The sequence below is a fragment of the Mus musculus genome, chromosome 12, assembly GCF_000001635.26.
Source record: "Mus musculus strain C57BL/6J chromosome 12, GRCm38.p6 C57BL/6J".
Lineage (NCBI taxonomy): Eukaryota > Metazoa > Chordata > Mammalia > Rodentia > Muridae > Mus > Mus musculus.
The window spans coordinates 16,712,588-16,727,020 of NC_000078.6; the positions used below are offsets into that span (position 1 = coordinate 16,712,588).

At 49.5% G+C, this 14,433-nt stretch overlaps 1 protein-coding gene across 20 annotated transcripts in view; it reads right to left on the reverse strand.

The window, feature by feature from the left end:
- The window catches only part of Greb1 (gene regulated by estrogen in breast cancer protein), a 130,780-nt gene that overhangs the window by 41,973 nt on the left and 74,374 nt on the right, over positions 1-14,433 (reverse strand). For all 20 annotated transcript variants that reach the window (XR_381189.4, XR_872413.3, XR_381190.4 and 17 more), the window contains 6 exons: positions 12,171-12,353; positions 10,704-10,847; positions 8,260-8,388; positions 4,589-4,702; positions 4,041-4,184; positions 2,190-2,375 (listed from right to left, as the gene is read on the reverse strand). Coding sequence is in view for 16 of the 20 variants with exons in the window: in XM_006515096.3 (XP_006515159.1) it covers positions 2,190-2,375; positions 4,041-4,184; positions 4,589-4,702; positions 8,260-8,388; positions 10,704-10,847; positions 12,171-12,353 (900 nt within the window). In the remaining 4 variants the exon portion in view is untranslated. The remainder of the gene's footprint in view (positions 1-2,189; positions 2,376-4,040; positions 4,185-4,588; positions 4,703-8,259; positions 8,389-10,703; positions 10,848-12,170; positions 12,354-14,433) is intronic.

Below are 14,433 nucleotides of genomic sequence, written 5' to 3' on the forward strand. Positions count from 1 at the left end.
CCCTGGCTGCTGGGCAAGTCTGCCTATGGTGCAATTTTCTCGGTTGATGATTGATGTGGGAAGGCCTAGCCTACTGTGGATAGTACTCCCTCTAAGCAGGTGGTCCTGGATGGTATAAGAAAGCAAGTCAAGCAAGACTGTAAGCAGAACTCTTCCGTGGCCTCTGCATCAGTTCCTGCCCTGTTTGAGTTCCTGTCCTGGCCTTCCTCAGTGATGGACTGTGATATGAAACTGCTGGCTGAAATACACTCTTTCCACCCCACATTGCTTTTGGTCATGGTGTTTTATCGCAGCAATAGAAAGCCTATGATTGAATTCTCAAAAGTCGGCTTCCTCTGGCATGATTGGTGTGGCAACTCTGGTCCAGTATACTCAGCATCCGTGGGTACCATCTCTTGGGCACTGAGGGAAAAATGGTTCACTGCTCATAGGTCTCTCTTCAGTGACTGGTAAGGTCATTTTTTAAAGTCTCTATGGGTGTTTTCCTTTATGAATTACCTGGGTATTCTAGTCTAATGTTGCCTTTGAGGAACTGGAAGGGAGGTTATCAGACTTTCACCCAGTTATCCGTACACCAGCTATGAGACCTTAGCTGCCCCGCCCACAGGACAGCTATGAATGTAGCCCAACACAAACATCATAAACTTTCTTAAAAGACCATGATACTTTTGCTATTTTAAAACTTCTGAATGCAGTTCCCCAGTCTGTTGTGACAACGCTGTTGTTGCAAACGTGAAAAGGTTGGTCAAGCCTATTACAACTTCCCAGCCTGTAAAAGGCAGCTTGTACTAGCAGCGCAGGGCTGTGCCAGAGTTTAATACAATGGGCCTATATATAGCTTCACTTATTTTTCCATTTACTTCTTTTTTTTAAGATTTTATTTATTCACTATATGTAAATACACTGTAGCTGTCTTCAGATCTCATTACAGATGGTTGTGAACCACCATGTGGTTGCTGGGATTTGAGCTCAGGACCTCCGGAAGAGCAGTCAGTGCTCTTAACCACTGAGCCATCTCTCCAGCCCCCTCCATTTACTTCTTGTGAATGCTAGAGAACAACATGTGTGGAGGTCAAAACTGAACATTTTCTCCTTCCATCATGAGGGTTCCAGGATCAAACTCATCTTCAGGTTTGATGGCAAGCACCTTGACCCCCTGAGCCATCTCAGTGGCCCTCCTGTCTTTATTTTTATTAGATAATTCTGACTGTGATTTGAAATAGATAATCAGATTAGAATAGACAGATTAGCCGTCATACCCCTGGTCTCTAGACAAGGAGAAAGAATGTGTTGTCTGGTCCATGGTTCTCACAAGCATGGGGAAGGTGGTGATGGTGAGGTTGGATCCTGGATGAAGCTATGACAGTTGATAGATAGTGGATCTTGGGAAAGAACCTCAGAGAGACCTGATGCTGGGTCCTGTGCCTCCATCTTGAATCTCCTCACCACTGAGCCTCTGACGACCTGGGCATTGAGGGTCAAGCCTGAGCTCCTCAGTGTCCACCAGTGACTGCTTACAGTGCGTCACAGCTGGCCTGGACACATCCACATAGACACCAAGGCTGTGTTTCCTGAATTTATACCTTTGGCCTTAGCATCCACGGGACTTAAGAACTCTCAGTCCTTGGGGCAGCTGAGTAATACAACTGCAAGTAACCAACAAATCTTCCACTTATTCCCAAACTCACCTGTTGTGTCCACCCCTGACCCCACACACACCTTCTGTGCTCTCTCATACCCCAGACACCTCCATCTGTGCTCCTACCCACAGCCAGCTCCTGACCTGTGCTATCACCCACCTACACCCCCCCCCCCCGCCTATGCGCTCTCTTCAGCTCTCCAGAAGGCTGTTCCTTCTGGTGGTCAAGGCCTGTCTTGATAACCCTAACGGCCCCCCCACCATGCCCACACCCCATCAAGTTCCCTCTTATTCCTCTTGCCTGGTTGAGCTGACTCTCTCTGGGGGCACAGTGTTGGTGACATCCCTATGTCTTTTGTGTATGGAGCTATGGAACAGCAGGTGAGTGAACAGTCTCTGAACCACTCTGTTCATTGCACCTTTCTGTTTGCTGACCCCTCCCTGGGAAGGGCAGGGCAAACCTGCTCTTCATCTTCTTCTCTGGCCTCCCGAGTCTAGTTGGTCCTCCCGCTGAGATCCATCCCTAACCAGCAGCTGGCCACAGGCTCACCGAGTTGGACGAGGTAGTAGACGGTCAGCAACAGCTGTGTCTCCTCAGATATGGGCTGCATGGTGGAGGCACCGTGTTGCTCATAGGCCCTGGCAAGCGACTGGGAGTTCTGGTAGCAGGTGTACAGCAGGGGGCTGACGACCACATCATTCAGGTTTCCGCAGAGGTAGGGAAAGTTCCCATGGCCTAGAGGAGAAGAAAACCAATTCAGCAACTGGTCTTGTGCTCGGCTTTGGTGAGGTACCACTGTAGCTCCCCTGAGCATAAGCGCCAGGAGAACTCTTAGGTCTCTCAGAGGCTCCTTTTCTGAGAAATCTCAGACCTGCTACAGTCCCTGCTGTGTATACCTACTCTGCCCTACTAGAACCTAGGACAAAATGTCATCTATCATGTCCAGCCATAGGCAGGGCATTTGTTTGTTCATGCCATCCAATCTCTTTATTTTGCAGTTGAGCAAGTTCAAGCCCAAATTAAAGAAGCTTGCCCAGAACCAAATGGCAATGGCCTCGAAACAGCCGGCATGTGTGTCGCAGTGAGGACTGTTCGCCAGACGTGTGACCCACCACCACGCCTTGCACCCTCCCAAGGATCGTTAGCTAACAGAGTTAACAAAACAGGTCGGTGTCTAGACCCAAAGATCAGAAAGTGAACAACCTTGAGGAGTGCTGGAGTGGATGTTAGAATCCTTCTGATGACAGCTCTTAGGGTAGACCTGCCCAAGCAGGGGTCTGACCCCTTCTTTGTCATCATTAGCTACATGACCTTAGACAAGAACTTGACCTTCTCTAAGCCTTTGCACAATGGGGAGATGGTAAATGCTCAGTTATGCTGAGAAAGAATGTCCCTCTTTGACTCTCACTATGGGACTCCATGAGCCACTTCCTGAGAAAAACTTTCTCAAACTCAAAGTGTGACAGATTTGCTAAGACATGTGCTGGCCCCACCCACATCTCCAAGTTTCAGAATTTAGGTATGTTCTGTCTCTGGGGCAGGCCTGTGAATCCAACTTTCTGTTTACTCCCCTCTGGTGCTGAGGTGCGGGGTCAGCTGGACAGCACCGTTCACAAATGTGCCAGCTTACAAGCGGCACTGTGGCTACCTTAGAAAAGGGATGCCACGCTTGTCATGCAAGGGGCTGCCGGAAGCCCCCCTAAGAACCGGATGAAAGCTAAGTTACAGAGCTGCTGGCCTGGCCGGGAAGCTGAGGTGGGCATCAGGGAAGGAAGTGCGCTCGAGCAAAGCAGAGACTGCGCTGAGTTTGCTCAGTGTGCGATGCCGGTCTGTGAGCCGGGGTCCACCTCTGAGTCCTGCAGCCTGTCCCAGTTCTGCAGCCTCGCCTCTCTCACCCATTCACCCACAGAACAGCATGAAAGAGCTACAATGCTACCTCCAGGTAACCTATACTAGCCACCACACAGAGGAGATCAAATCCTCTCTTATCTAATGCTTCTGGAACAGTGACTATGTCTGAATGCTGCACAATCCAAAATGACTGGTGGCTTGGGGTGACAGTGGAACAAAGCCACGGGGTTGCTTCGTCCATCCCCCGAGTCCTCCGCAGTAGCTGGACGAGTACAGCAGGGATTCAGTGAAACAGAGAATGAAGGAAAGGACAGCAGATGAGCAAGCAGTGAGTGTCCTGGGTAATGTCACTATGCCCCTGCTGGGACAAACTGTGTCGTTCTCGGCCCTCTGGAGCCTGGGGCCGCTTCATTTGATCATTGCCCTGGATAGCATCCAGATTCGCTCAGGAAGATGCCTATGGACTCGGACTGAGAGGAGGTCACAGTTTCGTGTGGGAGTCCTTGCACACTTCGCTACCTCCACTGCTGGGTGCACTGCTGTACTTGCCTTTAAATATCACTGGCTTGGCCTTGCATATTTTCAGCAAGTTGTCCGGAACAGACACTGGTTCACCAGAGGCCACCACCGGGAAGGTGACTGAAGCTGGTCCCACCAAGCCAGCCTGGGGCACACAAGGTATGCTGGTACCTTCTAGAAACACAGCAAGTAGATTAGTAAAACACAGCAAAGGAGGCATCTGTCCCCAGCCCGCCCAACATCCACCCGCCCACAAAACTGCTGCCTCCATACTCATAAACCTGTGGACTCACTCAGCCCCACCTTCCCCGCCAATAAACACTGTCCACACCATCAGCTGAGGAGCTGCTTGGAGACCTTGCTAGGTCAGGGGGCTGATACAGAACTATCACAGGAGACTGGACCTCAGGAAGCAGCAGGAACATGAGAAGAGGTCCTTCTGCTATGCCAGGGTCTGGCTGCTCAGAACCCCCTTGTACATCTGCCTGCCCACGTGTGCATATATGCACACATGCTGCTAGCAGGCCACCACCACTGGTACCCAACTTTAGGATTTGGGCAAGGCCTTAGCCACTTACCGTGCTTGGCTCTGTTGCCACCACCCTGAATGAAGCCACCATCCGTGGTTGATTTAGACTCCGGGGACCACCCTTTGTGCCGTTTTTTGGGAGGCCCAGAGTTTGGCAAGATACCTAGACAATAGTTAAGAGCATGGGTTAGGCCACCATTGGAAACTGGCATCAATAAAAACCTTTCCTGATTTGGAGTGTCCGTCTGTTTTGTTTTGTTTACAAAGGTAGGGCTCAACTCCAGGACCTTGCACGTGCTAGGCAGATGTTCTAACACTGGGCTTAACCTTAACACTATCCTTAGCCCTTGGTAGTTTTAAAAATCACGGCCTTTAAAAAAAAATCACAGCCTTACAATGGGTTTTAAGCTCTAGTCAAGTCTCTAGGCAAAAGGAAACACCCTGTCCATTTTTATAATGTTTCACTCCACAGTTGCATTTAGGCTGCACCTCTCTAAGATGCATTTTTAAAAAACGGCCATAATAATAACAAAATCTAATGAGAAAGTGGTTTAATCAGAAGTAGAGAGAATACAAGTAAAATGCTTAAATGAAATGCTTAGCCAAGGGTTTGGGCTCAGTAAACTGCAGCCACCAGCATCAACCTCCTATTACTGAAATGTCCAGCACTCAGTGCACCAACACAATTTTGCCACTTGAGGGCAGTGCTGATCCACTGCACACCCCCTTCCTGCCCTCCAACCCCACTGTCACCCCCCATCCAACCTGGACAGCTAATGTCACATGTTGCAAAGGAAGACCAGAGGCTGGACCCACTGTTGCATGTGAGTCTCTGCCCACTCTAGACGGCAACATGCTCATGACTTAAATCTATTTGTAAATTATTCAAAGTACCAAGAATGGGCCACCATATTTTCTTGAAAATCCTGACAAATTTTCTCATCTCTAGAGCCCCTTGTCTTAACCCTGCTGTACTTTAAATTCACCTGGACACTTTTAAAACCACCTAGCCAAGGGTGGCGGTGCATGCCTTTAATCCCAGCACCCAGAAGACAGAAACAGGCAGATTTCTGTTGAGCTCAAGGCTAGCCTGGTTTACATTGTAAGTTCCAGGCCAGCTAGGGCTACATGGTGAGACTCTGCCTTTAAAAACAAGATAAGCAAACAAAAACCTGTCTGTCTGAGCACAAGCCTAGTCCAAGGAACTCAAGTAGCTCAGCATGTGGGGAGCGCGTCATTCTGATAACTGGAGCTCCCAGATGATCTGAACCCAGGCTGAGGGTAACATCACCTTCAGTGGAAGCAGAGAGCACACACAGACCTGGAAGATGCTCATCCAAGCTGTCTCTGCTAGACTCTCCTTAGAGCTACCACAGAGGGCCTCTGAGTTAACGGTAAGGGTGCACATGCTGTCACTAGTAGTGCACATGCTGTCACTAGTGCCTGGGTTTTTCTGAAGCCTGAGGCAGTTTGAGATTGACTGTCGTAGAGTCCCTCCAAAGGGACCTCAAATGCAACCTCATCATTAGACAGACCAAAGCAGAAGAAAATAGAGAGAAACAAAGTAGCACAGGGTTGAAGGGCATGAAGTACTTTCCCTACAAAGCCCTTTCAAACCGGCAGGTTTCTTTGCATCAGAGATAGGGCCCTACCTCTGCACCAGGTGTTCAGCTCGCACAACACTAGTCCCAGAAACAGAGGAAGAACTCCTCAGAGAGAGGACGGGCCGCTCCTCTAGGAAGTGCTTCTGAACTACTAGAGGGCAGGGCTGCAGCTGAGGATTCTCTTCCTCCTCTAGAAGGTTAACAGGAAATGCCTCTACTGGGACTCTTCCCCAGTAAGTACTCTCAAAACATCAGATACCAGCGTACCTGGTAGAGGGGACCCCATCTGGCATTTCTGAGGAGGAGGTCCCCTGCTTCCTTAGAGCCCAACCCTCGTCTGAGACAAGGCTCCTAGTTCATATCCTCCACCAGGGGGCAGCATTTCACTGAGAGCAGCCAGTGTCACTCAGAAGGAGTTTCCTACACACTGCTTTTGAGTGTCTCCTTCCCCCAAGGACAGAAGGCATGATAGCTCTGATTAATATGCCTGTACTCAACTCTGTGACTCGGGTGAGCCAGTGTCTCTGACTTAGTCCCTCTCTCTGTCAGGCTCACCAGAGCCGTGTGCTGGGACTTCAAGAATTCTTTAATGGGAGAGGAGACTATGGCCCTGAGTTGAGCTCTAAAGGCCATCTAACAGAGGTGGGGTGAGCACTTAGAGACGGGATAGAGTGTGAACATCATGTTGAGCCACCAAGGCAGTGAACAGCTGAAGGCGGAGAATGGGGTTCAACGGGCTGATCCCAGAAGATCTTTTAAGGCTCCAGCAGCCTGGAGTTTAAAGATCTCCATTCCCCACACAACTCCACAAAGTAGGCTTGGGGAGTTCAAGTCCAATCCTGAGGGAGCCTCTGTAGGCTACTGCCCAAAGCCAAGCTCCGGGCCCAGGCTGAGCAGAGCTGGCACACTGTTGCCTGAGGTATGAGTTGTATGACACCAGGACTAAGTGTCTTCTAGCTAAGCTCAGGGGGAAAGCCATGGACAGCGAGGACCTCCTGTCCTTATGACCAAGGGCAGTCTTTGGTTATGTGGCTGCTGCTGCATCAGCACCTGGAGGAGAAACAGCCCCTGGAGGAAGGTAGGAGTCTTCAGGGTAGGGTGGGGAATGATAAGGGCTCCAGGAACGTGGAAGCTAGTCAAGACTGAAGAGTCTTGGATCCATGCAGGGGCAGGAGGATTGCATCTACAGAGAAGCCTCTGGGCACAACAGAATTATATTCCAGCCCAGGGTGCTTCTCTGAACCTCAGTCTCTTCCTCAGTGGTAAAAATAAAACTCAGGCACCACACTCTACCCATGAGCTGCAACCCCATTCCTAGGATGGACATTTTCTAAGGATCCTTCCAGTGTAGTGTCTCAGACCCTAAGCGCCAGCTCAGCCCTGTTCACAGAGTCAAGGGAGGAGGGAGAGACAAAGCAAGAAGAGAAGGGGAGCAGAGAAGACTTGATGTCAGAAGGCTTGAAAGCAGAGAAGTCTTGTCCCTAAGACGTGTCCTTAGGAACAGCGATGGTGGGAGAGCACTGGACTGGAGTCTGAAGGCAGTCCCCAGGTCTCTTTGCCCCCTTCCTCCCACAGGTCTCTGGTACTCATTTATCTCCTCCACCAGATATTAACTGGGCAGGCAAGCTTCCGTGGTGGGCTGATGCTGATAACCATCACCTGTATCATTCAGTGATCTCCCAGATGTGCAGTGATTCCATGCAGCATCTGGAGAGACTCTTACTGTCCTCACAGTGGCATACTAACTCCCAAGGAGGGATGGCTGAAGAGACTGCGTGGTCCTATGGCTTACAAGACAGAGCTGGGCTCTGAGTTCATTCTTACCTGTTCTGACATCAATACTCCCAATCTTCCTGACACCTACTTCAGAAGAGGTCACCTACCATCAGCACAGAGCCCTCACTGCCCCTCAGCACACGTGATGCCTCCCACACATGACTCGCACAGCACTGGCTCAGGCAGAGACCGAAGGACATGTGACACTTATCCTGATGCTCACTAATGCAGCATTAGACTCTGGAGGCTCCATGCCTCCAGTCCCATAGCTCCCATGCCCTCTCTGGCCCAGGCCTAGAGAAAAGAAGGACCCCGGCACCCCCAGAGTCAGCAGCACTACCCAAGGCTGAGGGGCGCGGCAGGGCAGACAGGCTACTCTTCACCAGCTGTGGGTGCTTGGGGGAATCCTTGCCATTGAAGACTGCAGGACCTGTTGCTGTGGTCACTGAGGGGTGATCAGAGGCTGGTCCTGAAAGCAGAAAGGATGGAAAGGGGGTCAGACCACAGGCTGCACTAGAGACAGACAAACATACTAGCTCCGTGTTGGTGGGTCCCATCAGGAATGTAGGGATCCTCACATAGTAATTCTGCCACTTAAACACGCACACACACACATGCACACGCACACACACATGCACACACACAGAGAGAGAGATACATACATGCATCCATGTGTGCACATTTGCTTATACACTCAAAAACCCACATACTCATGTATGTGTGCATAGAGAAACACATGCATACCTGTGTGCACATTCTTTCCCATATGGACATACACGTGCACATATGAATGCAAACACATTTCCAAACTTCACAAACATGTACACACATGCACAGTATGCATATAGGAGCATATGCCTGTTCTCCTATTTACACATTCAAGTGCACAGAAGCATACTTAATAAACACACAAATGTACAAGGAACAAATATACACCAATACATGTATGTACACTTAGAAACACATACATGTTCCTCTTACATATGAACATGTGAGCAGACAGACGCATACAAACATGAGCATACAGATGTCATGAACCTTTGCTTTCACCCCAGTGGGTCTAGTGTGGCTAAAGGAAGGACCTGGGTGCATGTGTGGCCAGGCTTCCTAACGCACATCCTCATGTCTGAGATGGATGCTTCTGTTTGCTTCTAGCTTCCTCTACTTCTGGAGTTCAGTTTATATCAACATACAGCCAGGTTTGATGCCTTCCCTAGCTGGTTGGTGTGGCACACACCTTTAATTCCAGCACTTGGAAGGCAGAGATAGGCAGGTCTCTTAGTTTGAGGCCAGCCTGGTCTACAGAGTGAGTTCCAGGATAGACAGGATTATACAGAGAAACTCTGTCTCAAAAACAAAAGAAAACAAAAAATAAATCAAGGAAGGCTGGCGGGTGGGTTACTGACTGCATCTGAGCTACTTAGAGGGTTCCGGCTCCCCAAGTTTTGGGAGTAATTCTGGGGACAACCATGGATCCTGTTCATAAGGAGGTCTCCACTAGCTGGAATAGTCTGGAAGGCTTTTAAGTGGAAGCAACATGTGGGGGCAGAGCCCTGTGACAGTTAGAATGTGGTCTGGGGCTGACTACGTTGTGTCCAAACCACAGTCCCACTGCTTATGAGCTGTGTGACCTGAGACACTAACTGAACCTCTCCAAATTTCTGTGTTCCCTCCATAGAATGGGGTTCAAGGAAGCAACTGGCAGAGCCATTGTATGAAGGACCCAGGTGGATAAACATCCAGGGCATGGAACAGAGCTGGCATGGAACAGGTACCTACCACTGGGGGATGCTGACGCTATAATCTCATTTAGCTCACCCTGTGAGCTAGATGGGAAAGGATCTCCAGGTTTACTCAGGGGAAAGAGTTAAGTTCCCAGAGTTAAGTGAATTGCACAACCAGCATGGATGGTGGCGCTGGCCTCTCCGTCAGTTACTTAGACACAAAAACAGTAGGCTCCCCAGTCCACAGTGAAAAAGGGAGTGAAGGGCCTGGAGGAAGAGGCCAGAGGCCAGCTGTGGAAGGGAGCTTAGAGCCTCGGAAGGACAGCATGTTCCAGCCAGTGACAGATGGGTCCTAGAGCAGAGCCCAGGACCCTGGCTCCACTCCCTGGGCAATATACTGCACCGACTTTCTGGGCAAGAGAAATGAAAACCACCAGTGACCTTTGAGTCCTCAGAAAGGCTGACATTTCTAGGCAACAGCAACCATGCTTACTTACGGACATCTTCTGTGTGACGGTCAGGACCACATGTGTGAAACAGAAACACCTGATGTGCAAGCGTGCCTCCCCTCCGACCCCCTCCATCCCTGTGAGATCCTGGGCAAGCCTCAGCCTCCATGAGCCTCCATTTTCCAAACATGCCACTGTTCACAGGGCATGGTGAGTCTTAGGTGCACATACAGAATAGGCATACCCATCATGGAATAAATGACCAGATCTAACCTCAGACCCGGCTAGAAATCCACCTGAAATGCTGGCTTGGTGCTTGTCATCCAGTGAACTAAGTATGCAGATGGACTCTGATACGGAATCCCACCACTGGGGGAATCACATCCCTTATCAAACAGGAGAGCAGGCAAGCCTTCCCAATGAAAGCCAACATGTACTTGTTGCTAAAACTTACAGATTCAAAATGACACAGAACAACAACATGCAAAGTGAAATTTAAACTCAAAATGACATAGAATGAGACAACACACAGCGTTGTCTTTATTTATTTTGAAGAATGCCGACGCCAGGTGTGTGGCTTTAGCACCTGGGACACCACTCTGAGGTCTCACCTGCCTGTTGAGCTCCCACTGGGACACTGGGGTTTGTCCCAGGAACAGGCTCAGTGGGGAAGGCAGCCAGGGACCCCGAGCTCTCCAGCGGTGGGAAGAGAGAACTGGAGCAGGTGTTGGTGGAGTTCTGCCGACCTCTGAACTCTAAGGGAAACAAGAAGCACGTGTGAAATCTAATTGGCTCTTCTCCAATGGCTGCAGAATGACTTCCTGGAGCAGAACTGTCTATAGGAGAGAGGGGCACAAGAGTATTTATAAAGGATGCCGGCGCCACGCTAGTCTCTGCTTCTGTGTGTTGCAGGGCAGAGGTGCCATGTTCCATAACCTGTTCCCTGCCTGATGGCCAAGACTCTAACCACAGAGAGAATAAAGTGCCCAGTGGGAGGAGCAAGAAATACAACTTAAGAAACTGAGCTATCTCAGCTCTGTGCTTAACATCCAAGGAGCTACAGAGTAATGCCTCGGGGCACAAACTAGTCAGTACCTCCCTCCACCCCTACACATCCTCTTTCATGAACACTGCCCCTCCCCCAACCCTCAGCAACAGTGCTGAACTGTGAGCAAGATAGAGAACTGGGCCCATTGGGAAGAGCAGCTTCACCCACGGGGCCTGGGAACTGCCTGATACATAGTGGGAACTTACTAAGCAGCCACAGAATAAAGCAAAGGATGAAGAGAAAACGAGAGGGGAAGAGGAGGAGAGGAAAAGAGGAACAGCACTCAGCCACTCACACCCGGGACCTCTTCCTTCCACTCAAAGAACTAGTGTGGAAGATTCCAAGAGATTCGGAAAAGTAGGAGGGAAAGGACAGCTCTCCCGACTACATCTGGGAAGTTCCTTCTTGGGCATGCTCTACCACCCAGGGCAGGACGAGGACAGCCAGTGCCCTTCCTCATTTAACACAGTGGATAGAGATACAAGGGAGGCTGAGGGGCCACGTTGCGGCCTTTCCTGGTGAAGCCGAACTCACCCCTGGGGATCAGCACTACAGAGCTATCTCTTTGGTCACAGGGTTCAGGGATGCAGAGGGTGATGGCTGGCATTGTTCAAACTCAACATTCTCAGCCTCCTCCCTGTGACACCTTGAGAACAGGAGCCTCTTGCTGGGGACTGTCTTACACACTGTGGGGTGCTTAGCAGTATTGGAAGTGCCTGCAGCCGCCTCTAGTCTTTATGATCAGGAGCATCTCCAGGCAGTGATAAATGTCCCCTGGGAACAAGAACCACTGTCCCTAATACCCACCAAAAAGAGGCTCAGTACCAGGTGGTCCTCTGCTAGTGTTTACCCAGCCCAGTGAGTCTGTAATTATAACCATCCCCAAGAGGCATCTATCTTCAGTAGCCTCCTGCTATGGCCTGTACCTCTGTACAGAGATCCCACCCCCTCCTAGCCTCACAATGCCCACTGGGAATGCATACCCAGCTCCCTTCCCCTCTGCCCCTGCAGATTGCAGCCCCTCCCTCACCGGAGCCTTTCCAGCAAATCAAAGGTCCTTTGGTCAGTGCCCCTTGTGCATTCCGAACCAGATAGTACTTGAGGTGCTTCTGTTTCTTGGGCTGGGTGGTCAGCTTCAGGTTGATGTGGTTGGAGAACTCGGTGAAATAGCAGAAGCCTTTCTTTCCACAGCCAACACAGTTCCCAGAGAAACCTGGGCAGAAAGAAGCATGCCATGAGCCTCTCTGTCTCCCTTTCAACTCCCCTCCAGCCTCCTCTTCAAACAACTTGAACCTCAGACCATCACCCAGAGAGTGCCAGAGGCAGAGAACCTGTCCTGGTAATCAGACCAGGGAGTCCAGACACCCTTGACTCAACAAGACCGAAGAGACTGGACCCCAGAAGAGAGTCTGGGCAAGCTTGAGAGATTCATCCTCTTGGGGGCTGTACTGGCTGGCTAGTTTTGTGTCAACTTGACACAAAGGAGCTTCAGTTGAGGAAATGCCTCCATGAGATCCAACTGTAAGGCATTTTCTCAATTAGTGATCAAGGGGGAAAGGCCCCTTGTGGGTGGGACCATCTCTGGGCTGGTGGTCTTGGTTCTATAAGAGAGCAGGCTGAGCAAGCCAGGGGAGGCAAGCCAGTAAGTAACATCCCTCCATGGCCTCTGCATCAGCTCCTGCTTCCTGACCTGTTTGACTTCCAGTCCTGACTTCCTTGGTGATGAACAGCAGTATGGAATTGTAAGCTGAATAAACCCTTTCCTCCCCAACTCGCTTCTTGGTATATTTGTGCAGGAATAGAACCCCTAACTAAGACAGGGGCATACTAAAAGTTCCACATATGGGAATGGATGAAGAAAATGTAGTCTACACACACAATGGAATTTTATTCAGCCACAGTGAAGAACACAATTGTATCATCTAAAGGGGGTGGGGGGAATGAATGAAACTGGAGGTCATCATGTTAAGTAAAATAAACCAGACTCTAAAAGACAAACACATTTTTCTCTCTATGCAGAATCTATATTTTAAACATAGATGTATATGTATGTGTTTGTGTATGTGGGTTGCTAGATAGATAGACATGGATTATCTATATATCTATATATCTTTAAAAGAGGGAGAAAGAGGAATAAGAGAATAATGGGGGAAGAAAAATATATATATATATTTCCTTGATATGCAGAATCGGGATATTTTTATATATGTGAAACACATGATGCATACTGATATACATAATATATATTGCTTTAGATCTATAATAAAGGTGTAACATTGAAAGGAAGAAGAAAACCAGGAAGGGTAGCTATGGGCAAATATGAACAAAATACAATGATATATATGCATGAAAATGTCACAATACAACCCGTTATTTTATGTGCTAAGAAATACCAAATACATGGGGTGGGGACCCTGGGAGTGAGACCCAAAGTTCAGCAGCCATCAGGGCAGGCAATCTTTCTACTGTGCTAGACAGGCCTTTCTACCGGCCTGCAGCCCTAGACAGGCCATCCAGGTAGTGATAAGAAACCTCCTTGTACGAGCTACAGACATGCAGAGCGTGTGTGTAAAAGGATCTCTACAAAGCACAGAGCCATTCCACAGAGCCAGCCACGGGCATTGGTTAAGACAAGAGTCACATGACAATTCTGCCTCTCTATTTAACCACTGCTCCTGAGTAAGCCTGTGGACAACCTTGCCCTGTCAACAGCCAGTCTGCTTCCTGTGAGTCCAAGGTCCCAGGTCAAGGGAGGCCCTGGCCTGGGGCAGAACCAGGTTTACTTACCTTATCACACTCTCTGCTTGTTGGTCTCCAGAGGCCATAAAAGCCACATGTCCCTACATAAGCACTGCTCTTAAACAGACTGTCCCTGGGCACTCTGGCTAATATTCAAAAGACGTCTAGTAGGTGAGATGAAAAGTTAAAACCATTGCCCCAGAGAAGACTCCATACTGCACAAAATCCCAATTAGCATATCATGAGCAGTTTAATATTCTATAAAAGGCCTTAGAAGTGAGGGAAAACCCCAGCCTGTCAGGGATCAGTATAGGATGAATTGACCATCAAAATCCTACTCATGCTGTACCAGTGTGGGCAGGTAACAGCACACACGGACAATGCTGTGGGGGACTCAGAAGAGGCTAATGTGCACACAGGGCCAGGCACATTGTGCCATTCACTGTCAAGTGAGCAGGGCACTTGGCTTAACTGACCCATTGCCAGTCACTATGGAAGACAGAACGTTCTTGTGAAATCCTTCGTATCAGGCACACAAGAGCAGCAAGTAACCT